Source organism: Mus caroli, unplaced genomic scaffold (assembly GCF_978045245.1).
Source record: "Mus caroli unplaced genomic scaffold, Mus_caroli_1 scaffold_11, whole genome shotgun sequence".
In the NCBI taxonomy this organism is placed as follows: Eukaryota; Metazoa; Chordata; class Mammalia; order Rodentia; family Muridae; genus Mus; species Mus caroli.
Genome location: NW_028227266.1, coordinates 98,123,369 through 98,148,224, shown reverse-complemented (window position 1 = coordinate 98,148,224; position 24,856 = coordinate 98,123,369). Strand labels below are relative to the sequence as shown.

At 48.6% G+C, this 24,856-nt stretch overlaps 1 protein-coding gene across 1 annotated transcript in view; it reads left to right on the top strand.

The window, feature by feature from the left end:
* The first annotated feature begins 454 nt into the window (after window positions 1-454).
* Esyt3 (extended synaptotagmin 3) overlaps window positions 455-24,856 on the top strand; it is a 44,084-nt gene continuing 19,682 nt past the window's right edge. The window contains exons 1-3 of the mRNA XM_085827939.1: window positions 455-955; window positions 20,155-20,196; window positions 22,740-22,874. Coding sequence (XP_085684065.1) covers window positions 572-955; window positions 20,155-20,196; window positions 22,740-22,874 — 561 coding nt within the window. The 5' untranslated portion in view covers window positions 455-571. The remainder of the gene's footprint in view (window positions 956-20,154; window positions 20,197-22,739; window positions 22,875-24,856) is intronic.

The following is a 24,856-nucleotide window of genomic DNA, read 5'->3' as shown; positions in this document are numbered from 1 at the left end:
TGGGGGCTGGGTCCAGATGGCTTAAGTAATAAATAGTTTAGAAGGGAAAAGCAAGGCTTTAAGGACCAGCTGGGAGTGGTCCCAGACTTTGGGTCAGATCCAACCCAGTGCTGGCCTAGGACTCCCCTCAAAAAGTCCAGATGATACTGTGTATAAGGAACAGGTTTTAGGTGACGTTTATCAGTGTTGGGTTGATGTGAAGAGTAACGCTTAGCTCACCCCAAATGACAACTGCACCCCTTCTGTTGACATTTATGCCAGACAGTGGGATCCCAGGATGCCCTCAAGGCCTCATCGGGTTGACCCCGCCCCTTTTCACCTGGGCACGCCCCTGGTGGCGGAGACTTCCGGCTTTCCCTGCCTGCCAGAGCTCCACCCCTCTGGCCTTAAGCCCAGACTCTGCAGTCCCGAGCTGGTAGAACCCGAGCTCAGACCTTGGAGAGGCTGGCGGAGCAGGAGCTGCGCGGCTGCGGAGTCCTCGTGCCTTGAGGACAGATGTGCGCAGGCATAGGGGGTGCTCCAACCTGAGCTGGGGTGAAGCTTCTGGAGAGGACAAGCCGGTGACAGCGAGATGCAGCCGGAGGAGACCTGCGCCCGGGGCGCGCCCGGCGGTCCTGGCGGTCCTGGCGGTCCTGGCGGTCCCGGCGGTCCCGGAGATCCCGACGTCCCGGAGAGAGGCCAGCGCTCGCGGGACCCCGGACCGCGCCTGTCGGGCCAGCTACTGCCCGAGCTCTACAGCTTCGTGGCGCGCGTCCTCTTCTACCTGGCACCGGTCTACCTGGCGGGCTACCTGGGGCTCAGCGTCACCTGGCTGCTGCTTGGCGCCCTGCTCTGGATGTGGTGGCGCCGGAACCGCCGCGGGAAGCTGGGGCGCCTGGAGGCTGCCTTCGAATTCCTGGAGCACGAGCGCGAGTTCATCAGCCGCGAGCTGCGGGGCCAGCATTTGCCAGCCTGGGTAAGCCTGGCCGGGCGGAGGGCTGTGGGTTTCCGAGGGGGGAGCTGGGGCGTACTCCTGGGTCTTCACGTAAGGGCCGGGCTTTAGAGAAGAGTCGGAGGTGGGACACACCCAGGATCAAAACTGGGCGTCTAGGACTCCGCAAAGTTGCTCGCGTAGGAAACAGAGGGCGCTTCTTCCACCCGCCTGTTGATTTAAGAACTAGCGAAGGGCGTGACACGTATATAGACACATACAGCAGTGACAGGAGCACAGGGCTCTGGTCGCCTTCAGCCCGAGAGCTGGCAGGAGTGCCCCGCAGAGCAAGCCGGGATACTGCGTGGACCACTGTCCTCTCCCTTCTTATGCCATGGGCTTGAGCGGGCCGTGTGCACACTCGTAGTCCAGGGACAAACCCGCTTCCTGGTGGCGGTTGGCATGGCTATGGTTTCTCAAATGCATCTAGTCCTGAGAACCCCACCTGGTTCACGTAAAAAACAAAATCTGTACCCCCAGTTTAATTTCCTTGGGTGGGGAACAAGAACGTTTAGGATTGGATGTTTCGCAAACATTGACCAAAGGAGTCCGTTTCAGAGGGTTAGTGTGTGACAGACCTGCCCCCTGGAGCTGGAGGCTTCTGCTTGGAGGCTTCTGCTTCCCTGAGTATCTTTTATCTCAGACTCCCAGGGGAGATATGCGGAGGCCCCCCTCCTAATTTCAGCTGGCTTGAATGTTTTGCGTGTGGCCTGAACTCTAAAACGCAGCTGAATCTAAGAGCATCACACCTGTCTGTGACTGAGAAGAAAACGTTAGCATGGCTTATTAATCTCATTTGGAAATTACGTCTTGCCTGTATCTAGTTTGTTAAGGCCATTGCAGCAAAAAGTACCACAGATGTGGTGGTTTGGACAACCGAAACTTAGTATCCTGTAGGTGATTAGTTCAAGATCACCATATCTAGGGGTCCATTCTGAGTCTGCTCTCTCTCTCTCTCTTCTGCCCGTGGCTGACTTCTGACTTCCCTCTGTGTACCTGTGCCCAAGTGTTTATTTTGCATACAAGGGCATCATGGCATTCAAATCCATTCTAATGAGCTTATTTAAACTTAATTAGATCTGTCAAGATGTTCTCTAAATGCAGTCACATTCTGGGGTACTGGGACACAGAACACGTGCATTTTGGGAGAGAAGGTTCAGTTTATCCCATAGCACTAATGTGTCACGAAAGCTTTGTAGACAGGAGTATATGTATTTGGGTCGAGGGGGCCAACCGCTTGTGGATAAGGATACACACGGTGGAACTTTAGTGGGTACTGTTCCTAGAGTAGAAGCGATGGGAACAGGTCTGATCCAGCTGGCCATGGAACACACAGGAGGACGGTATCTCTCAGGGATGCCAGCCTCAGGTGGGAGAAGTGTGCATGATTGGTAATTGTCATGGAGGTCCTGAGGAAATTAGAACCAGGAACTTGCTTAGGTTCTAATCAGGGGGTCAGAGGCTTACAGTGGACACCTTACTGATTTTCACATCTGGGCCACAGTCATCTGCCCTCAAGAGGGTCTTACCTCAGCCTAGGTTTTCCAGACTCTTAGCTGCTGCGGTTGCTGACTCTGAGGGCCAGATCCTAAGTAAGCTTTGGGATTAAGGTGGTGATGCTAGGCCAGGCTCTGTGGACCTAGAGAGGCTTGTGAACACAGCCAAGAGGAATGGACTGGGAACTCTGGGACGTGGTGTGTGCTTAGCCTGTCTGACATGGTCAGGGTTGATGGCCAGGGCAGAGAGAGGGCAAGCACTGGGGAGACGGGGCAGACTCTGAAGGCCGAGGCCGGTGCAAGATTTTGAAAGACCCCACAGAAGGGGAGGAGCTGGGAATGAAAGGGGTGGAGAACCCAGCTGAGAAAATTACTGAACCTGGCAGCAGTGGGCGTGGCAGGAGGAGATGAGCGGCTGGAGAGGGATTATAGCTGCCTGTGGCCTGCAGAGTGAGGGCGGAGCCTAGGGGTCTTCTAGGGGACTTCCTGGTGTAGAGAGCTGACTGACAGAATGCCTGGGCCTCCTCAGAAACAAATCTAGAGAGGTTACTTTCCCATGAACCCTTGGGAAGGATGCACGGCTTGGTGCAAATGTGGCCTTTGGACCAGTCTCAAGCAGGATGAGGTAGGAAAGCTGGGGCACTCGTGGTTGAATGTTCTGCTCACTGCTCACTTCCTCTCTGTTCCTACCTCTGAGTAGGAACACATAGGACTAACAAACCCAAGGAGTGAGGGAGTCCTGCCTGCAGTGTGGAGGTTAACACGAAAAGGAGAGAGCCCTTGACACGATTGGCTTAGCCCTGAAGCCCTGCTTTCACGTGCTGGCTGTAATGTGTCGGATATCTGAAAATACCAAGTTCAGAGTGAGACAATGCCTGTAAGAGTTTGAGCGTTCTAGAAATAGAGGCAAAAGGATCAGGAGTTTGAGGCCAGCTTTAACTACACAGGAAATTTGAGGCCATACTAGGACACATGAGACCCTATCTTAACAAAAAGAACAAACCAAAACCAACAAACCAAAGCACTTGTTCAGAGCCAATCACCAGTGGGTGTCCAGTAAAAGTTGTTGCTTTATGATCTTCAGTTTTCTAAGCCTCCTGAGGACCTTTTCCCAGTGTTAAACTAATGAACAAGTGTCCCAGTAGCACACGTATCTTTCTGGAGCTGGTTGACCATGGAGAGCAGAGCAGGTGGGAGAGGTGCACAGAGAGCCTCTGGGAAACCTCATTCCCGCCTGGCTCTTGCAGGGCTTGCTCTGTGGTTTCCGGGATGCTGGCGGGATGCTGGCTTCAGAATCATAGTGAGTATTCACCTCCTGGCTGTCAGAGTGGGACCTTCTTGCTCTGACTTTGAGACTGTCCATGGGGTCAGCATCTGTTGCATCCCTGCCCCAGCCACCTCCTTTGCATAGGTGTGGGCCTTCACCGGTCTGCCCATTTCCAGGACATCCAGTGAGCCATTCATTGATGATAATAATACCCTATTTATCCAGGTGTTTACTTTGGCTCTGCCTTGGTGAAGAGTGAAGACTGGTGACTGCCTTCCCTGGCTCCTGATCTGATGAGGAGTATGAGGGATGAGAGCCAGTTGGTAGGCAAATAGCTGGAGGCAGGGTAGATGGTGGAAAGAACTGTGGGAGACATTGGCAGTCTGTCTGCCTGTGGTTCTGAGCCTAGCCCAGCATGTTACTGCCAGCTGATAGCAATCAACTGGCAGCCTCGTTGGGGACAGTTAACCCTTGGGGAACTGCTGGAGGGTGGTGCTGATGAGAAGAGGTATACAGGAGCATCCCTGAGCATTTGCCAGGGTAGACCAGGTTCAGGGCTTCTGAACCTCTCTGAAAATAATGAATTGGTGGGGGAAGCTCATCTGGAGAATCCTTTTAGCCATGAACCAACCCTAAGTTGGCTTTTCTCTGCTTTTACCCTACCCCACTCAAGATATATTCCCTAACCTTTCTTTTTTACTCTCCACGTGACTGGGGATGCCGACATAAGAGCCAGGGAGGTGACCCACTCACTCAAAATGATAGCTATGTGGAGGCCTGGATTGTCCCTAGTCCTCATCCCTGCTAGCCGTTCTTACTGTGGGAGGACACAGCAGCCCTTCTAGAACCCACGACTCCTGGTCTGTCCTCACTGATGGTTCTGTTAATTAGAGCAAGTTAATGCAGTGAGCCTGCCCACTCTCAAATGAGTTCACAAAGCTTGATGCTGGACCATCAAAGCAGTTGATGGCCATGTGGGACCAAGGAGAATTTCATATCTTGAGGTGCTCTCAGCTCTAAGTGTCATACAAGTCCATTTGGAGGTGAGCCTAGCCTCAGGAAAGAAGAGGAGGCTAAGCCACGTCCTCTGTGTTTCGGTCCCATGTCTTGGTGATGCTTCATGGACTTACAGTGTTCTAGAACTGGGTTGGGCAATAAGTATGACAGAGCGTAGGTGTCCTTTTCCTCCAAGCCCAGCACAGGGATTTTAGGCATCTGTGTGTTCATCCTCTGCTCAGTCACCAAACATTTATAGAGGGCTTGCAATGCGTGAGGCACGGTTCTGCAGGATGAGCCACAGACATGAGTGTCCCATGGTCTCTGCCCTCGAGGAACCATGGAGCAGAGTGGGCACAAAGGCCCGAGAGAACAGTCTCTTCCAAGACATGTCAGAGGTCCAAGATATTGCGCAGCTTCTGGGTGGGATCTAAAGCAGACAGCAGCCCAGGAAACCTTCCTAGAAGCAGAGGTACTATGACGTTGAAGTTGAGGACTCTGGGAAGGATGGGAGACTTGACCCAAAACTTCCCACTGGTTTGGTAAGTGATGCGGATTCTAGAACAATATCTCACAAAATTCAAATTCACCCGAGATTGCCTGTGGTTTCATTTAGAAGTTCTGATTCACGCTTAGGAGTATTTGGAGCAACCTCTCCTGTAAGCGAAGGCCTGAGTGACCTGGAGGTCACGTGGTAGATGCAGATTAGTATTGTGGGTGGGGACAAGCACTGCCCTCCTGTATTGTAGGCCCCTCCCCGCTGGACAGAAAGGAATGAAGCCAATTGCTAGCTAGCTTCCTCTTGTTGAGCACCTCAGAAGCAAGCAGAGGTGGCACTTCTGTGGCAATGTCCCTGGTAACTTAGGAAGGTATGAGCGTCCTCGTGAAGAATTGTTAAGGGTCACAACATGAGGATCACAATCTAACTGTATTGGTTGGTGAACAGGGGCTGGGGACCCTAGCCTGCCTTTCTGTGATAGTTTTAACACTTTGACAAATACCTTTAGAGGAACAGTTTCTAGAGGAAAGATTGATTGATTTGTCTCACTAGCCCAGTGATTTCTGGCCAAAGTTGGCCAGATCCACAAAATTCAGGCTAAAGGTTAGGGAGTCCATTTTGGCAGTGTGAGCGTGAGTGTGACATAGACTATGCACGTGGAGAGGAAGGGGTGGGACAATACATAAGCTTCAACGCATGCCTCCAGTGATCTGTTTCCTCCAGCCAGGTCCCACTTCCTCATGTTTCCCTCATCTCCCAGCAATGTCACTGAGCTGTGACTCTACCAGGGACTAATCGGTTCATGATGTCAGAGCCCTGGTGATCCAGCCACTTCCTCAAAGCTCCGCCTCTGAACGCAGCCACACTGGAGACTAAGCCTTTTTGGGGGACACTTCATATCCAAACTCTAGCATCTTCCTTCTCCCCACTGAGCCCCAGGGCTTCCTATCTCTGGGAACATAGAGTCTCAGTACAGAGCTGCTCATAGGTACTGGAAGCAGGACTTCCTTTTCTCCCTCCTCCTTGATAAATACCGAGGCAGGTTGTCCCATCCTGCACCCCAATGCGACCTGTTATAGGGACAAAGCAACATTTTTGACACACCCTGTGCTCCAACTGACTATATGAGACTTGACTCTCTCTAGTCTCACAGGTCTTACACACTCTGCAGGAAGACAAGGCCACTCCTACCCTACTTATAACTATGTGTCATGTGTCCTTGAAACCAAGGAACTGCTCTGGACCATTTCAAAATCCCACAATCTGCCACCTGTCCCTTTGCATGCATTTATTTTTAATTAAAAAAATTCCCCTTCAAATTTTTAATTTTTTCAAAATGTCAAGGTTAGAATACTGTCTTAGTCGGGGTTTCTTTTCCTGCACAAACATCATGACCAAGAAGCACTTGGGGAGGAAAGGGTTTATTCAGCTTACACTTCCATACTGCTGTTCATCACCAAAGAAAGTTAGGACTGGAACTCAAGCAGGTCTGGAAGCAGGAGCTGATGCAGAGGCCATAGAGGGATGTTACTTATTGGCTTGCTTCCCCTGGCTTGCTCAGCCTGCTCTCTTATAGAACCAAGACTACCAGTTCAGAGACGGCACCACCCACAAGGGGACCTCCCCCCTTGATCACTAATTGAGAAAATGCCTTAACAGCTGGATCTTATGGAGGCATTTCCCCAACTGAAGCTCCTTTCTCTGTGATAACTCCAGCCTGTGTCAAGTTGACACACAAAACTAGCCAGTACAAATACATTGTGGCCTTCTCATATATGTATGCCATTATACTTTATTCTCATCGTCCCCCCCCCTACTGCCCCTCTCCCTCTCTGATCCCCCCACACACTGCTGCCCCACCCCTTGGTGTCCTACTCCCCTCTCATTGGTTCCCTTACCTCCCCTGGTACCCCTTTCTTCATATCACGTGTATTCATATTACCCACCTCTTTTCTCCTTCCAAAACCCTACCAACTCCCTTTATGTCCCTCCCCCCGCTCCCACGATCCCCTTTCTGGTTTCATGACTACATATGCAAATCCATACGTGTACATATGCCCTATGTGTAATTTTAAGTCTAGACCGCACATGTGAAGGAAGCCGTGGTAGCTGTCTGTTTCTGGCTTGTTTCACGTAGCACAGTGCTTTCCAGTATTTTCCTGCAAAGGCCTTGATTTTGTCTGTCTTTATGGCTGTGCATACACATTTGGACCACGTTTTTGCTGTCTGTTCTTCTTGCTAATTCCAGTTCCCAGCTGTTGTGAACAGTGCAGCAGTAAACAGATGTGCAAAGGGTTTCTGGGTCTGCCAACTTGGAGTCCTTGTGGTGTAGGCCAAAGAGAGGTACAGGTGCCTCACATCACTAGAAATCCTCCCGCCACCACACAGGTTTCCATAGTAGCTGCACAAGTTTACATCAGCAGCGAATAAGGTTTCCTCTTTCCCCACATCCTCCTGTGCCAGCATTTGTCACTTGTTTTCTTGATGACAGTCATCTCAACTGAAGTAGCTTTAATTTGCCTTTCCCAGTGGCTAAGGACGTTGAACACCTTTTAGAATATTCCCTCGCCATTTGTTATTGTTGGTTTTTTTTTAAATATATGGTTATAAACTAGTTCAAAACCTGCCTCTCTGATCTATGAATGTAGATGTATCCCCCTTGGACAGAAGGTACAAAAGTAGACTTGGAAGGCCCACAGGTCCTCCACACAGGGTTCTATTTGAGGACGCTTCTGTGCACGGACTGTATGTGAAAGTTAAAAGCCAAATGAACTCATTACTGTTCCTTAATTTTTAATATTCTTTTAAAAGAAGATTCACTTCTATTTTATGGGCATGAATGTTTGCTTGCATGTATGTGTGCGCATCATATGCATGCCTGATGATGCCCTTGGAGACCAGAGAGTGTGTTGGATCCCCTGGTACTACAGCTATAGTAGTTGTGGCCACCATGTGGGTTCTCCGCAAGCGCAACCAGTGCTCTTAACTGCAAAGCCACCTCTCCAGCATCATCATTGTTTGTATAGTCTTAGCCTACTAAAACGTTCTCTGAGAACACTAGTAAAAGCTTTCTATGATATAACTATACGGTCAGTTACTTGACTGTTTCTTTACTACTGACGGTGTATTTTCATAGTTTCCCTATAAGGCCAGCTAAGGTTCCTAGGTCTGCCTGGAGTTTCTCCCTCTGATCTACCAGTCTGAGTCTCCTACATCTTACCCTCAGAGCAGCTCCTTGGGCTCAGGCTCCTGCAGAGCACTTATGCTCCTGAGCTGACTTGTACTGTGCATCTGACTTTCCTCCAGATGGAATGCTCTCCCAAGGCAAGGCTGCTGCTGCATTTCTGTCCTCTCTGCTCCTGGCTCGGGGGCTCAGCGCTCAGCAGCCCTCAGTTAAAAACCTGTTGGGCTGGAGAGATGGCTCAGCAGTTAAGAGCACTGGCTGCTCTTCCACAACACCTGGGTTCAATTCCCAGCACCGACATATCAGCTCACAGTTGTCTGTAACTCCAGTTTCAGGGACTTTAATTCCCTCTTTCAACTCTGAAGGCACCAGACACACACATGATGCACAGACATACTTGCATGTAAAACACACATAAAATTTAAAAATCTGGAAACACAATAGTAGATAAAAAATAAAAGTCCTCTGATCTAATGACACTATAACTGCTGTATAGACCTTAGTCACTTTTCCTCAATTCCCTAGTGTAGACTCCTATCAAAGCTTGTGATCATTGATCATTTTAAACACATATTTTTACTTGTTATTTTGAGAATTTCCTACATATGAACAATATATTTTCTCGTATCGCCTTCCGACTTTAACTCCTCCCTGACCAGCTTCTGCCAACATGCACCTCTCCCAACTGGATGGTTGTTTTTATTTGATGACTTTAAAATCACACTGTATTTTGCATTTTTTTCCATCCCTTTTCTTTCCCCATTCAACTCCTCCCATGTCTCCCTCCACTCAACACCTCCTCTTGAATGCATAACGTCTTTGTCTATATTTATTTTTGTTATACACACATATCCTACGAGTCCAGTTAATATTGCCCTTATTTGCGTGTGTTTAAGGCTAACACCTTGGGATTGGGATATCATTCTTAAAAAAAGGAATACCACAAAACTGCCTCTCCCTTCCTTGGCGGCCATTGACTGCCTCTACCTCTCCATCTGAGGTTGGGGCCTTGTTAACTTGTTCTGCATCCATGTTTGCTTGTCAAGTGGTAGAGTCTTTGTGATTCTTGGGCAGGTAGCCGTGTTTCTGAGAATGTGGGAACAACATTCCTGTCCTGACCAGAAGAAACGGTCATGAAGCAGTCCTTGTCCCTAGGCTCTTCCAGTCTTTCTGGCCCACCTTTTACAGTGTTTCCTGAACCTTGGGTGTGAGGTTGTGTTACAGATGTCCCATGATCATCCCATAGGTACCCCATGGGCACCTATCCTCTGCATTTGACTGGCTGTGGGTCCTGCTTGTAGTCTAGTGCAAGAAGAAGGTTCTTTGATATGATGTGAGTGCCATGCTGGTGCCGCCTGTATGTGCCTGGTTGTAGGACCATCCCCTGGTAGAGCATGGCTTTAGGACCATCCCCTGGTAGAGCATGGCTGCACTCTGAAACAAACTAACGGCCTATTCCAGCAGCTTTCAGCTACCGGTAGCTCCTCAGCTAGGGGTGGGATTTGTGACCACTTCCCCGTCCATGCTGAAGCTTTGACTGGCTTGATCTTGCGCAGGTCTTAATCAGGCAACCGCAGGGGCTCCACATTCACGAGGGCAATGGTTCTGTCAGGCCCCAAAGACCCTGTTTTGCAGCAGGTTCTCTGCAACTGCAGACTCGTATGATCTTCTTGCCCCTTCTTCTGTGATGTTCCCTGATCTTGGGAGCGTGGATGGCCCACTTAAGGTCCACTTACTCTCGGCACTCGGACCAGTCGTGAGTCTCTGCCCTTTAACTGCTCTTCACTGCAAGAAGTTTCTCTGATGAGGGTTGAGAGTCTTACTAATGTACGGGTAGAAAGGTAAATATGTAGAAGAAAGTTTGACACTAGCTCTCCTTCAAGCTTACAAACATTTAAGGAGACATTTGTCCAGGTCATTGTCCACTCACCAGCCTCAGTGGCTATTATTTTCAGGCCTTTATTAGTCTGATGAGCAAGAAGATAATGATTTTAACCTCTAGGTATTGTCAAACCTGTCTAGCTCACCGACCTTTCTGGCAGCTTACACTATCACTGAGGGCTCCTGGAATACCCGCTCAGGGGCTGGGGAGATGGCCCAGTGGTTAGTGCTTCCTTTGCAAGCATGAGAACCTGAACTCAGACCCACATAAAAACTGAGTGTGGCCACTCGTCTGTCTGTTACCTCATTGCTGGGGTATAGAACGGTAGACCTCTGAAACTCACTGGGTAGCCAGGCTTGTCAAATGGTGAGCCCCAGGTCGAGTGAGAGACCTTGCCTCAGAAAATAAGGTGGGGGCTAGAGAGATGGCTCAGTGGTTAAGAGTACTGACTGCTCTTGAAGAAGACCTTAATTTGGTGACCAGCACACACATGGCAGCGCACTCCATCTGCAACTCTAGTTCCAAGGGACTCAATGCCTCGTCTGACCTCCATTGGTGCCTGCTGCACACTTTGTACATATATGCATTTAGGCATGCATGTGCACGCACGCACACACACACACACACACACACACTTTAATGCACATAAATTAAATACTAAAAACCAAAAAGGTTTTAAAAAATAGGGTAGGCACCCAGTGTTGATTTCTGGTTCACATACATATGCACATATACCCACGCACACACATGCACAAGCGTAACACGTGCACATCACATCTGAGAAAACCTACTTTGTGGACAGTTCTGAGTCCTTATCCTTAGCAGGCTGCTGGGCATCGATCAGGTCATTGATGGCCACTATTGGAGTTCCAGCTGATCTTTCTGTTCAGTTCCAGCTGGTTTAGACCAGTTTGCTAGCTGGGTGTGTTATTAAGAGCTTGCGGATTACAGGATAGGGCCAGACAGGTTGGCAGAGCAATTATTTTTCTGAGAGCATGTTTAGCAGGGTAATTTAAAGCAGAAAGGGGTCAATTTAAAAGTAGTTGTCAGCCAGGTGTGTCACACGCCTGCAGTCTCCAGATTCAAGAGGGTGAGGAGGGAGGGCAGCAAGTTTGAGTCTAGCCTGGATTGTTTAATGAGATCTGTCTCAAAACGAAAAGTAAAAATGGGAGTTTTCATGACTAAATATTTGCCTCCTGGTAACAAAAAGGGGGAAAGTTAGGGGCCGTGCCTCCCCCTGAGAAAAGTGAGGGAAATCGGGGGACTGATCTCCCAAAAAAGCTCTGGATCAGCCCCTGCTGTGTGGTCTCCAGTCCCAGTCGCAGCAGCATGAGGACCAGTGGCTAGCTTTTGCAAAACGTCTCTGCATAGTACCCAAAATGGTACTACCCAAGGTCTCATCTGACCTTGAGATGCGGATAGCAGCATTGGTTTGAGCCAGCAAGCAAGTAAGTGTGTGTGTGTGTGTGTGTGTGCATGTGCATGCATGCGCACACGCGCGCACATGTGCATGCATGTGCATGCATGCCTAGACCTATCTATACTGTTTCATAGAAGGAGTTATCAACCCTATGAGAGGAAGGAAGCAGAATCCACCTAGAGACAGGAAGACTCTTTAAGTGATGCCTCATCCAGCATCCTGCCTCCTCCTGAGAAGGTCCAGTGGTCCAAGCCTCCATAGAGACTCAGACACTCAAACCAGACCCTTCAAGATGAGACTTTATAGTCACTCTGGGCTCTATTTCCTCACTGCTTTGGAATCACTGTCCCCAAAGGTTGTATTAAGTAGGTTTTAGACATCTCCACCTAAAGATGGGTACAGTGTCTAAGACAGACTCTGTCTGCTTGAGGATTTGACTTGAATCTGAGCTTGCTCAGGTTTTCCTCCTCAAACTCTCATTACCTCTAGTCAACTGTCATTGGTAAAATTATCAGCATGAATTTGATTCCCAGGACTCATATGTTGGAGAGAACTGGCTCCCCCAAGTTGTCCTCTGACTTTCTGGCTTCTCCATGCACCCCAGGGATGGCCCTGGGAGTTGGGCCATGTACCAGGCCTGTTTTGAAAGACACAGTCTTGTCTGTGGTGCATGGTTTGGGATAGTGTACAAGTTTCTTTGGGAATGAAGCTGGCCAGAGCCCTAACACACTTAGAGGTAGCCTTACTTCCTGTATCCCTGGACCATGTATATGAGCAGAGCAGAAATTAATCTGAGGCCAAAGACCATTGGCTACACTCTCCATTGCAGAGGCAGGTCTGGTAGGGCAAGCAAAGTCACAGCAATCATACCCAGAGTTTGCCTTCCAGCTCTTCCTAGAAGGGCCCTGTAAAGGAAGAGCTAAGACCCAGAGGGCAAACATTTAGTGACTGCTATGTCACCCAGGAGAGCTGACATCCAGGCACTGACTTTGGAAGCAAGGCCAGAGGCCAAAGAGGAACTGCCTCCTCCTCAGTCTGAGAAGACTCCCCCAACACCCTCAATCAGGAAAGCATGGCCTCCTTGTTCTTCCCCACCCACCACCAAGATCAGAACCATGCCTGGGGCGTGCTTGGGCGTGTGGAGGCCAGCCTTCTGGAATCAGAACCCCTGAGGGCCTAAGAGAAAGCCCCCAGCTTACAGAACATCCCCGGAGGTTTCCTGCTTTGATTTTCTGTAAATGTCTGAGAACCACTTCCAGAAAGATCCCAGAGACTCCTCTTCCTGGAGCACTGGAACAGAAGCTCTGTGGTCGAGGGTCTCTGTCCCGTGTTGAGCCACCCTCTATCTTCCTTTGCTGCCCTCTCTGCTCCTCCGAAACTTGGGAATTTTATGTGAGTGTAACAGAAAGATAATACATGTTATCATTTCTCTGTGGTTTCATAGGCTCATGAGCACACACACACACACAGTTAGATAAGGATGAAAACTAAAGCCCCATGTCTCTTCAGACTATCCTGGTGCTTCAGCAACTCAGGGGAGATGCCAATCAAACCCTTGCTGTGAAAAGGCCCCAGGTAAGGGATGTTTTCCTGTTAGGTTCTGCTGCCTCTAAATGCTGCAAGAGTATGCTCAATGGCTCTTAAGCTTGGGCTATGGCTCCCTGCTTTCTGTTTCCATGGTGACCCAAGCACTCAGGCTGGTAGTGCTCCACTTCCTGGCTAGCCCGCCTCCATCAGCTCTGTAGGCATCTTGCCATCAGCTGCCTAGGAGAGCCAGCTTTACGATGGCTGATCACAACTGGGTTGGTTCAAAGTCTCCTCCATCTGGGGAACCCTGATCTTGCCCACATTCCAGGTCAGTCCTGCTGACCCAGGCTTAGAGCTCGGTCCTATCTTTAGTCTAATGGGTTTCTGGCAGGAGAGAGCTGAGTCTGTCTTCTGGTGAAGGAACTCTACTTAGGAAACGCCAGAGAGCCATCAGCTGCAAGTACCATGCCAAGCATGTACACTATGCACACACATATGCAGGTAACTTACATGTATGCACACTATGTACACACACATGCAGGCAAATTCATGTAGAATAAAATGAATAAATCTAAAAATTAAGAAAGCATACACTGGGGGGGAAAGGAGAGTGTATTCAACAAATATGCAGGGATGCTGGATAGCCAACCAGCATCTCACACGATGCTCAAAATCAACCAAAGACGCAGCAGAGACTTAAAAAAAAAAAAAAAAAAAAAAAAAAAACCCAAACTCTGAAACTGCTAGAGGAGAACAAAGGGATTACAAGTGGAAGAAGTTGTAGGTCTAGGCAAGAACTTTCTGCATGAGACTCCTAACAGCACAAGAAGCAACAAATGTAACCACTCAAAGTTAAAATGTTTCTGCACAGCAAGAGTAAGTAGCAGCAGGGGAAACAGCCCACAGAATGGGTGAAGTCTGTGCCAGCTAATACCCCAGGCAGGATTGATAACCTATCATAGGTAAGGAACTGCAAAAGTTCATCAAAAACATAAAACTGCCAGTTAATATTCAGGCTAATGAAATGAACAGATCGTTCCCGAGAGAAGAAACACAAAAAGGCCAGTGAATATGTTCAGCATCCTTAGTCATCAGGGAAATGCAAATCAAAACCATTTTGAGATTCCATCTTACCCTAGTCAGAATGGCTATGATCACAAAAACAAATAGCAAATGCTGACCAGCGTGTAGGATATGGGCCTCATTATCTACTGCTGGCAGGAGTATACTCTAGTGTGGAGTATACACTAGGGAAATCGGGGAGCTTCCTCCAAAACTTAAGACTAGAACAACCATCTGACCCAGTTACACTGCTCCTTGGTGGATACCCAGAGGGTCTGTGTGCCACCATAGACACAGCTGCACATCCCAGTTATTGCTGCAGTATTCACAGTAGCGAAGGAATGGACCCAGCCTCGACGTCTAGCCTATGACAGATGGATAATAACATAACAGTGGTGTATATACACAGTGGGATTTTACTCTGCTATTAAGAAAAATTGAATTGTAATAATTTCAGGAAAATAGGTGGGACTGGAAGGTATTAAATAAGGTGACCAAGTCTTAGACAAAAATCACATGCTCTCTGGTGAGTGGATCCTAACACTTAGTGTTTCTGTTTATGCAAACAAAGAGATGTGAGCATGGCTGCAGACTATGGAACTCAACAGGAGACTGTGAGAGAGGAGCAGGAGGGTTAAGAAAGGGGCGAGGCATAAAAGCTGTACAAGACATGAGAGTGGAAAGGAGGTTCTCGGGGGTGGGGGTGAGAGCACAGGGGAGGAGGGGGCATGGGGGAAGGAGGGACGGGAAGAAGCAGGGAGAGAGTTAAGGGCAGTTTAAAATATCATAATGGGACCTGGTTGGTTTGTAAAGACTCTAAACTTCCTATTTTATTTTCTTATTTTTGTGCTGTCTTTCTGTCTATCTGTATGTCTGTCTCTCTCTGTCTCTCTGTCTCTGTCTCTGTCTGTCTCTGTCTCTGTCTCTCTCTCTCTCTCTGTGTGTGTGTGTGTGTGTGTGTGTGTGTGTGTGTGTGTGTGTGTGTGTAAACAAGTGGAAACAAAAGATAACTCGGGAGGGTTGGCTCTCTCCTTCTACCATGAGTTTTAGGGAATGAATTCAGATCATCAGGCCTTAGCAGCAGGTGTCTTTACCAACTGCCATCGCCAACCAGTCCCAAATCTAATTTTTTTCATAAACTAATAAAAGGAAAACTTATGAAAACCAAACTGTTGAGGGCAGGAGAGAGGGTCCCACAGTTAAGAGAAGTTACTGTTTATGCAGAGGCCCTGAGCTCAGCTCCCAGCATCCGTGTTGAATGCCCACAACATGGGCCTGTACCCACAGCTCTCTTCTGGCCTCCTCAGACTCTGCACTTAGGTATACCTATTCCATATGCACACACACACACACACACACACACACACACGATTCAAAATCATTTTTAAAAAATGTTGAAAATGGCATAGAAAAAGCCACAACTGAGCAACCTGGCAACGAGAAAAGACTTAACTTAGCAGCTGTCACATTAGACAACATGGAGTTTAACACAAGTCTGAAGGCCGTAAAGGGTGATGCATGCTCGCACAGGGTGCTAATTAGATGCCATCACCGGCAAATGGATTTCACAATACAAACCTGAAGTCCAAGCTGGCAACGGCCATGGGGAAGTGAATGGGCTTGGAAATCCTTCCCTGTCCCTCTCTGAGAACAGCTGATCAAGCAACAAATAACACAATGCAGAACATATTAGTAAGACATAATTAACAAATCACCTTTGGAGCGGTCACAGAAGTTACTTGTGTACCAGCCCACTGAAGAATTATCAATAGATTCCGTCTTGGTTCACACCATAAAGAAATAATATTAAACAGCAGTAGAGAGCTATAGAAATCTTAAAAATCTATGCATTTTTTCTTACTAGGTTTATTCATTTTATTTCGTGTGTGTTTTGTCAACACATGTGTATGCACACCATGTGTGTGCTTGGTGCCCAGGGAGGTCAGAAGAGGGCATCAGATTCCCTAGAACTGGAGTTAGGGACGATTGTGAGCCACTGTGTGGGTGCTGGGAACAGAACCCATGATCTAGCTGAACTGGTGAGCTTCAGGTTCAATGAGAGACCCCATCTTGAAATTTAAGATGGAGCATGACTGAGGAATACTCCAGGTATTGGCCTCTGGCTTCTACATGAATGTACACACACACACACACACACACACACACACACACACACACACACGGGTGGGGTGGGATGGGCTTTGATCCTCTGACTGTTACTGTCTGTCCCTGCTCCCTCTTCTGCAAATGGCCCCAGAGCCTTAGGTGCAGGGGTTGTTTTGTAGCTGTATCTGTTGGCTGCTTGTACTCTCCTGTAATGGTCTCCATCTGTGGTGGAGAGAAGTTTCCTTGATAAAGGGTAAGGACTACACTTTCCTGTGGGTATCGGGACAAATATTTAGAATGTAGTTAAGGTTTATGCTGGTTTAGTTAAGTCACAGTTACTGGTTCTCCTCCAAGATCCAGGACTTCACAGTCCTGGGTAGATGGCTAGGTTTCCAGCATCATGCACGGTCCCCTCTTGTTGAGTGAGAGCCGGCTCTGTTTAAAACACATGGCCACTTTAGCGGAGACGCTCATGGGGTAACTATGAAAGGTCAAGGTTATCTCAGTAGACAATAGACACTGTTAGGATATCCTAAATGCCCTTGTGTAATGAAAGCACACAGGAGATTGGGAGAGCTCTCCCCTACTTTGACACGAGCTGACCCGAGAGCCTTTCCTTGAACCCAGGCAGAGACACTAGATTTTTTTTTTCCCCCCACTGCTGCTTATCAAAGGTAGGCGCTGGCTGATAAGGTAAAGCCCAGGAAATGTGGAAGGCACGGGCAGCTAGAAAGGAAGATAAGGATTGTTACTGGGGATGGAAATGAGAGAAAGCTTGTATCTGTATCCCGGCCTGTGAGGGCAGAAGTGGGAGGCTCAGGAACTGAAAGCCAGCCTTAGCTATGTAGCAACTTTGGAGCCTCATAAGGCCCTGCCTAAAAGAAATAAATACATGACTAAAATCCAATAAATAACCTAGGAAAACCAAGAAACAATTAGAACTATTAATTTTTAGCAAAGTTTCTCAGACAGTAAAACGCTGACTTTTTTTTTTTTTTTTTTTTTAAATAACTGCAAGAAAATGTTATCTGACCAGTATTCCTGTGGGGGAACAAATACTTTCTACAATGGACTAATCTGGAAGGAAGTTAGTACATTGTGGGTGTTCTCTGATGGGATCCTGGGGCTTGGGGAGCTGAGGTAAACCTTTCCTTCCTTATAATCTGATTGCCTCAGGTGTTTTATCACAGCAATGCCTCTAACGCTGGTGCCACTATCTAAGTTTGGAAAACAAAAAGTGAGGATCTCTCTGCCCCAGGTCATTTTGAGAAGATGGTAACTGAAAGTGTGAAGAGGCAAACCCACCAGTGGGGTTGAAGCTTGACTAGAGATGCACTCCAGACCATGCAGGAAGGGTGTGCGCACCCAGCTTTGTTGTATGGTGGTCAAGACTGCCTTAGGTAAAGTGAGACAGAGACATAAAATTATATCCTTAACCTTATCCCATTAAAAAAATTCCAGGGAGAGTATGGTTTTTTTTAAAAATTTATTTGTTAATTATATGTAAGTACACTGTAGTTGTCTTCAGACACACCAGAAGAGGGCATCTGATCTCATTACAGATGGTTGTAAGCCATCACGCGGTTTCTGGTATTTGAACTCAGGACCTCTGCAAGAGCAGTCAGTGCTCTTAATCACTGAGCCATCTCACCAGCCCAGGAGAGTAAGTTCTGAATATACAAGCCACAGACAAAAACTTAGGGTAGCCTTGAGAATTTGGCATGGGGAGAGGCTTCTTCAGAAAGATGGAAAAAGACCAGTTCTCATGGGAAAGAGGCTGACGGCCTTTCCACACCAGAGCCTGCTAACGTCAGGCTTCTGTCTCTGGTCCACTGGGTGCAGAGGATTGGCTCCTGTGTGCCCACTCACCAGGCTGAAGATGGGTGCTGAGATCCCGGCTGAGGGAGCACCCCCAGCCCCTGGAGTATGCACCAGAGTGGATGCATTAGCCGTCTTGTATTGTAAGATGGAATTGCTGTCCAGGGGCCACCTGTGAATGGCCTTTTGGTAAAGAGCTTGGAAGGCAGGTTTGGTAAGCCAAGAGAGGGACCATGGCAACTTCAGGAATGTGAGTGTGATCGTTTTGTTGCTCCCACACTCTCGGGTGTGGGTCACCATAACACAAGGCGTGGGCTGTTCCTTGATATCTCAGAGCCAGCCCCGACTGAGCTCTGGAATCACTGCAGAAGCTTGTTAAAAATAAGTCAGAGGGCCCCACCCCAGTGCACTCTGATTCAGGCGGTGCCGGGCGGTTTAGGAATCTACTCTTGGGCAGCTCCCGTGGGTGGCCATCATTAGACCTGCCAGGCTGGATCAACCTCCAGGGTCCAGACACAGGACAACTCAGCTCCCAAGGATGTAGAACTACCTGGGTAGGGAATGTGGAAGGATCCACACCCACTGTGTGCCAGAGCAGGAATTATGGCAGGCTTTGGATGGAGAGCAAATGGTCCAGCAAAAAAAATCAATTGTGCCAGTAAGGGCTGGGTTGAAGGACCCCTCCTGACCTTTCATTCTGTCTCTATCTTGCCCTGTGCTCAGCTGGTCTGTTCTCTGCATACTGTTTCCCTCACAGCCCTGAGTACTCTTTGAGAGCAAGAGTCTTACCTTCATGCCTGCATGTATCCATTCAACGTTCATTCATGTTCCTTCATCCCACAAGTGTTTATTAGGACATTCTATGATAGGGGAAGGTTGCAGCCGGGAGCTACGCATTTCCAGACTGGTGGGGAGAGGGTGTGAGACCAATACTCAATAAAGTGTACTGAATTTTACAACGGAAAGCCATCAGACACCCAAGAGGGACATCTGTTCTCTACTTGGGGAACCCAGAAGTGAAGTGTGGGACAAATAGTGACAAACAGCAGTCCCAGAAAACAGGGAAGGTTGAGTGAGGGTGACTGTTTGACACCCCAGAAACGAGCATGTGCAGGACCTTGGTGGGTGGTTGGACTAAGAGGCCCAGAGGATATCACAGGGTTAAGGCAAGTCATGTGGAGGTGAATTTGCATCCTGGGACCCCACCAGGAGCAGGAAGAGTGGCTGGGAGCTAGAGGAAGCTAAGTGGCTATGTGACAAGGCCCGTGGGTCCTCTTTGCTGGAGACAGGGGCATGGGTGGGGACTCCCGAGAGTAAAGAGAAGGATAGTAGGTACTTTATGGCCACACACCACCCCCTAGTGGCTATGAAAATGGCACCCTATTGAAGATGGCTGTCAAGGAGTGGTGACATTTCCTGATAAAATTCTGAATTTCTTTTTTGTTTAGCTAAGTTTTGTATTTGCTGGGTGGTGTTGTTGTGGACATAAAATATATCGCTTGCCTCCTTGAAATGAATAAATAAAATTTGTGAGGTGCAAACTTGCTTATTGACCAGGAGGAGTGGCAGTGAGGGGTGGGGTGTATAGCGCATGAGCAAAGGAGCGGTCTCCAGTGTGCCTTACCATAGGTGGACTGGAGACCAAGGGGAAAGAGAAATTCCCAGAGTCTTCCTCCGGCCTAGAAGGCACTTCTGTGAAATCAAAGCAGAGTTAGAGAAAACTGGCTGTGAAGTGCCTGGGCCAGTTGTGTGGTGGATACTGAGGGCATCCGTGTGACCTCTGCAGAGGGAGGAGCCCAGACATAGGCAAGGGGTGGGAACTCACAGAGCCACCTACCTTCCAGGCAGCAGGACCCGACTTTACCAGGCCTCTTGCTAGGGGCATGTGGCTCTTGCCTAAATTCCTCTTGGGGTTTCTCTTTTCTAGATACATTTCCCAGATGTGGAGCGTGTGGAGTGGGCCAATAAGGTAAGGCTGTGGGTGGGCAGGGATGGGGGGCAGACAGGGATGGGGGCAGACAGGGCAGCTGGAGTCCTTGCAGGCCTGGGCATCCCCACTGCAGCCCTTCAGTTACTCACCATTGGAGTCCCTGAGCAATGCTGGTGGAATCGCTATGCAGACCCAAACCTCAGACAGTACTTCTCCTGTAAGGGATGGACAGAGAGGCCCCTTCACTGCCCAGCTTGAGTGACAGGTTGAGCTTGGGTGACAGGCTCCTCTACTATGGAGCCTGAGTGGTAGTCTCCTCCACTGCTCAGCTTGAGTGACAGGCCCTTCTATGCAGAGCTTGAGTGACAGGTGTCCCCCATTGGTTCATTCACAGAAAAATCTTCCTCCCTTTCCTCCTCCTGCCACCCCTTTTAATCAGTTTTTAATTAATATCTGAACTGAGGGGAAAGAGCTAAAAAAAAAAAAAAGTAGAGAAAATTTATAGAGAAAAGTACAATCCTTATTTCCCTCCCCTTGAGACCATTAAGTAAAGGACCATGCCAATTAGACACGGCATCTGGATTCCATGTGGCTCCTAGCCCAGCTGTAAAACCACTGCTGTGAAACCTTGGACAGTTTGCCCAACCTCTCTGAGCCAGTTTCCTTCTCTGTGAAATGGAAGTGATTCTGATCCCTGCCTAGGCCCGGGGTGAGTATGGGTCACTGGCAGAAGGCCACCTAAGGGAACTCCGCCTTGTTAGCCATAACTGCTCCATGTCCTGCCTCTGACCCATGTGCATCAGGAACCCTGACTTTCCAGATGAGCAACCTGAGTCCCATGCCCCTGGCATGACCTGTGAGGGCTCCCCTGCAGCCTGTTCCTGTAGACTCCTGACTCTCAGACTCTCCTTAACCCTGGAGGAGACTTGGACCACAGCAGCACTCACTTAGGTCAGGTACTAGCCAACACTCCTTACGGTTGTTAAGCTAAGGTTGAGAACCTCACATTCCTGGAAATCTCATTTCCAAGTGCATCAGAAACTGCCCCCAGCCTCCAGGAAGAGTTTAGAGGAAATGGCTCCCTGCTATAGGAGTGACCTGGGTTCTATGGTGAATAGCTGGGTACCAGGCTTCTAGGATGCCCTCTGCAGGGCCCTTCCTGTGCATGCCAGCTAGGTCATGGTCACTGCAAAGCCTGCGTTGACACTGAATGCTGTGTGGCCCTGGAGGCAGCTGTGGATGTGAACTTCGTATGAGGGTGTGTGCCAGAAGCTCTGGAGAACACAGGGAGATGGCATGGGAGAGGCCTCTGAGAAAGTGGGCAGATGAGCCCCAGGTCCTATAACTTCAGGCTCTGCTGTGATCATGTGAAGGAACACAGTGGGGGAGGGGCACCTTTATACTGAAGCCTAAAGCCTGCACTCCTACTGTCACTTGCCCCTGTGACCCAACATCTTCACTTCACATCTGCTAAAATAGAAAATGTCCATGACTGCTAAAAAAGGAAATGGAGAGAATCTATAGGTCAGTTAAAAACACTGTGCCTTGATAGTGCAATAGCCCAGTGGGTAAAGAGGCTTGGCCACCCCTGTAACGCACATGGTTGGGGAGAACAGACTCTTTGACCTCATATGAGTGCTATGGTGCAAGTACACACACACGCATGCACACACGCACACACGCACATAAACACATGTACACACACATGATTTAAAAAATTAAAAACATTGTGGCAATATCATTTTGGGAAAATATGATCATTGTATAGCCGTGTCTGCACGACATCATTTTTTGTCGACAATGAACCAAAACACTGTAGTGGTCCCATTGATTGTAATGGCGCTGAGCATTTCCTGCCTAGTGTTTCAGCCATGTCTTTTCTAGGCTCGGCTCTGTTTACAAACACTTCCTCTGTGTAGACCTATGACTACAGGTGACCTGTAGTATTCGTTCACCTCAGTAACTTGATGGGCAGGTTCATAGGAGCCATAGGCTGTACCAACCAGTTGGGTGTGTAGCATGCTAGACTATCTGGGTTTATATAAGTACACTTGATATTTGCATAGGGACTAGAGCAAGGGTACAGGTGGCCCTTGTATCAGAAGGAACTTGGTCCCAAAAGTGGCTCTCAGACCAGCCCTGTGACTCATCCTGGTGCAGCAATGGACCAAAGGCCACCTTTGCTGGCTTTTAGAAATTATACCCACCGGAAACAATTCATCAGTCTCCTCTGTCACTGTTTTTTTTTTTTTTTTTCCTTAAACCCTTCACATCTGTTACTCTGTATATCAGCTACAATGCAAGAGGAAGGATGTGGTTTAGCTCAAATCTAATGTCTTTGTATTACTGAATTAAATGGAAGTGTGTTTCCATGGTACCCTGCAAAGTGCACCTCAGCCTCTGCCTGGCAGTGGGACCTGCTGCTGACCTTGGGTGTTTGCAGAATGGATTGATGGCTATGTGGGAGTCTAGTGGGCAGGCAACATGAGGGCTGTGGACTCTACCCATGGGGCCAGGCTGCAGAGGATCTGCAGTCTGCAGCACGGGTCTGACCCTCCAAGGGCTTCTGTCCTTCCCTGCAGATCATCATACAGATCTGGCCCTACCTAAGCATGATCATGGAGAACAAGGTCCGGGAGAAGCTGGAGCCCAAGATCCGGGAGAAGAGCATCCACCTCAGAACCTTCACCTTCACCAAGCTCTACTTTGGGCAGAAGGTTGGTACTGCCCCATTGAGGTCAGCCTGGACTTGCAGGGCAGTCTTTTCTCCATCCTTACTTCCCAGTTCTTCCCAGACCAGGTCAGCCACTTGATTACAAGGATCCCTCTGGGCCCCAGAGAGCCATAGCCCCTGCCTGTCAGCCTCAGTGCACAGTCCTCCCCTCCTGTCCTCCTACCCAACTTCCTAGGTTCCATGGAAACCAGGGCCAGAGAGCAGAAAGAAGCTGAGGGAAATAGCTCCTCTTTCTCGAAATTGTGGGAGGCAGCTCGACATAAAGATGGGCAGGTGATCACTGCAAACCTCAGTGCCTGCTGGGATCACCTCTTGTCTAGTGGTTTGTGACAGGCCCACAAGGAAGGTCAGGGTCTTAGGACATCATGCCCATCTCCTCTCCGTTCCTCATCCCCCCCCCCCATTTCCCCTCTTTCCACTGACTATGGCGTTATCCCAGGTTGCCCCTGAGCATTTGTCCTATCCCGTCTTTCATATCTGCCAATATCTCTAGCATTCCCCGTGCTTGAGTTAGCTTGGGTCAGTGACCTACCTTCTCTAAGCTCCAGTTGCCTACCATATAAAAGGAAAGGACCCGCTTCTAAGGGCTGCTGTGGGGCATGAACAACAGGCCTGACCTCTGAAGGGAAGTGAGCAATGTCCCATGTGTGGAAGCCACAATCTAGCCTGCTGCCCTTGTCCACCTGTGAGCCTGGGCCAGGGCTGTCCTGCCTGACATAGAATGTGTGCCCTAAGTGTGTCCCTGAACATCCGAGGTGCTCAGCAATTCTCTGCTCCCAGCAGGCACTGAGAGGCGGTGACAGAGCATAGTGCCCCTCCCCGGCCCATGCCTCCAGTGAGGCCAGGGCAGAGCCAGGCTGTGCAAGCTTTTTACCATTCTGGGGAGTCCAAGAGAACACTAATATAAAATTAAAAGTTGCTTAGCACGTGGAAGGTCTTGGGTTCAATTTCAGGTACCACAAAGAGTTTAAAACTGAACATACCAAGTAAATATGAAATAAATGTGAGAAAACTAGTCACAGATAGGGTAAACATTTTGTTCATAATGAACTCCTGGACATATCCTTCTAATACATTTTTCTGTATTTATGCTTCATGCTCTGAGAACCTAGTCAGAGGTTAATACATTTTTAGATTTTACATAGGTGTGTGTGCCTGAGTGAGTTTATGGGCGCCATGTGTGTGCCAGAGGCTCCCAGAGAAAGGACTGGGGAGGAGGGAAGGGTGGCCTCTGTGTGAGGTTCTGGGGATCAAACCCTGGTCTCCTAGAACAGCAAGCGCTCTTAACCACGGAGCCATCTCTCCAACACCAATAATTTATTTTAAAAGGACACTTTCTGTGGGGTGGATAGAAATGTAATGGAATCCTTCCTTGTGTGACTGATTTTTTTCCCCAATTATTACCAATTTTTCCAAACATTTAAAATTTTAATGGATTTTTCAATGACATCTAAACTGTACAGATGTTACTCTCTTGCGGTGTTTAATTTAAATAGATCCTTGTACCTGTCTTTATACTCCTCTTTCTCTGAAGAGCTAAACAGATCAGTGAACTTTCCCCTCAGCACTGTGGCATGCATATTACTAATTCAGGTGCAAATGAAATGTAGTTTTTACTGATTAGTCTTAACCAGAGTACCTGAGAGAACAGTGAGCAGAGGCGGAAGGGGAGATGGAAACAGAAAGGATTGCGTCCCTCAGGCAGTGACCCGGCCCTCCTCAGGCCCATGTGGGGCCAGCTCCTACCTGCCTGAGCCACACTCAGGTTAAACTCTCTTCAGGAGACCTTGCTATCTTCCCCTGAAGTCCCACCCTTGGGGGTGAGGGCAGAGTGACTGGTCTCTCTCTCTCTCTCTCTCTCTCTCTGTCTCTCTCTCTCTCTCTCTCTCTCTTTCTCTTTCTCTCTCTCTTTCTAATTTACATCCCAAACACCGCCCTTCTTCCAGTTCCCCTCACATAGCCCCT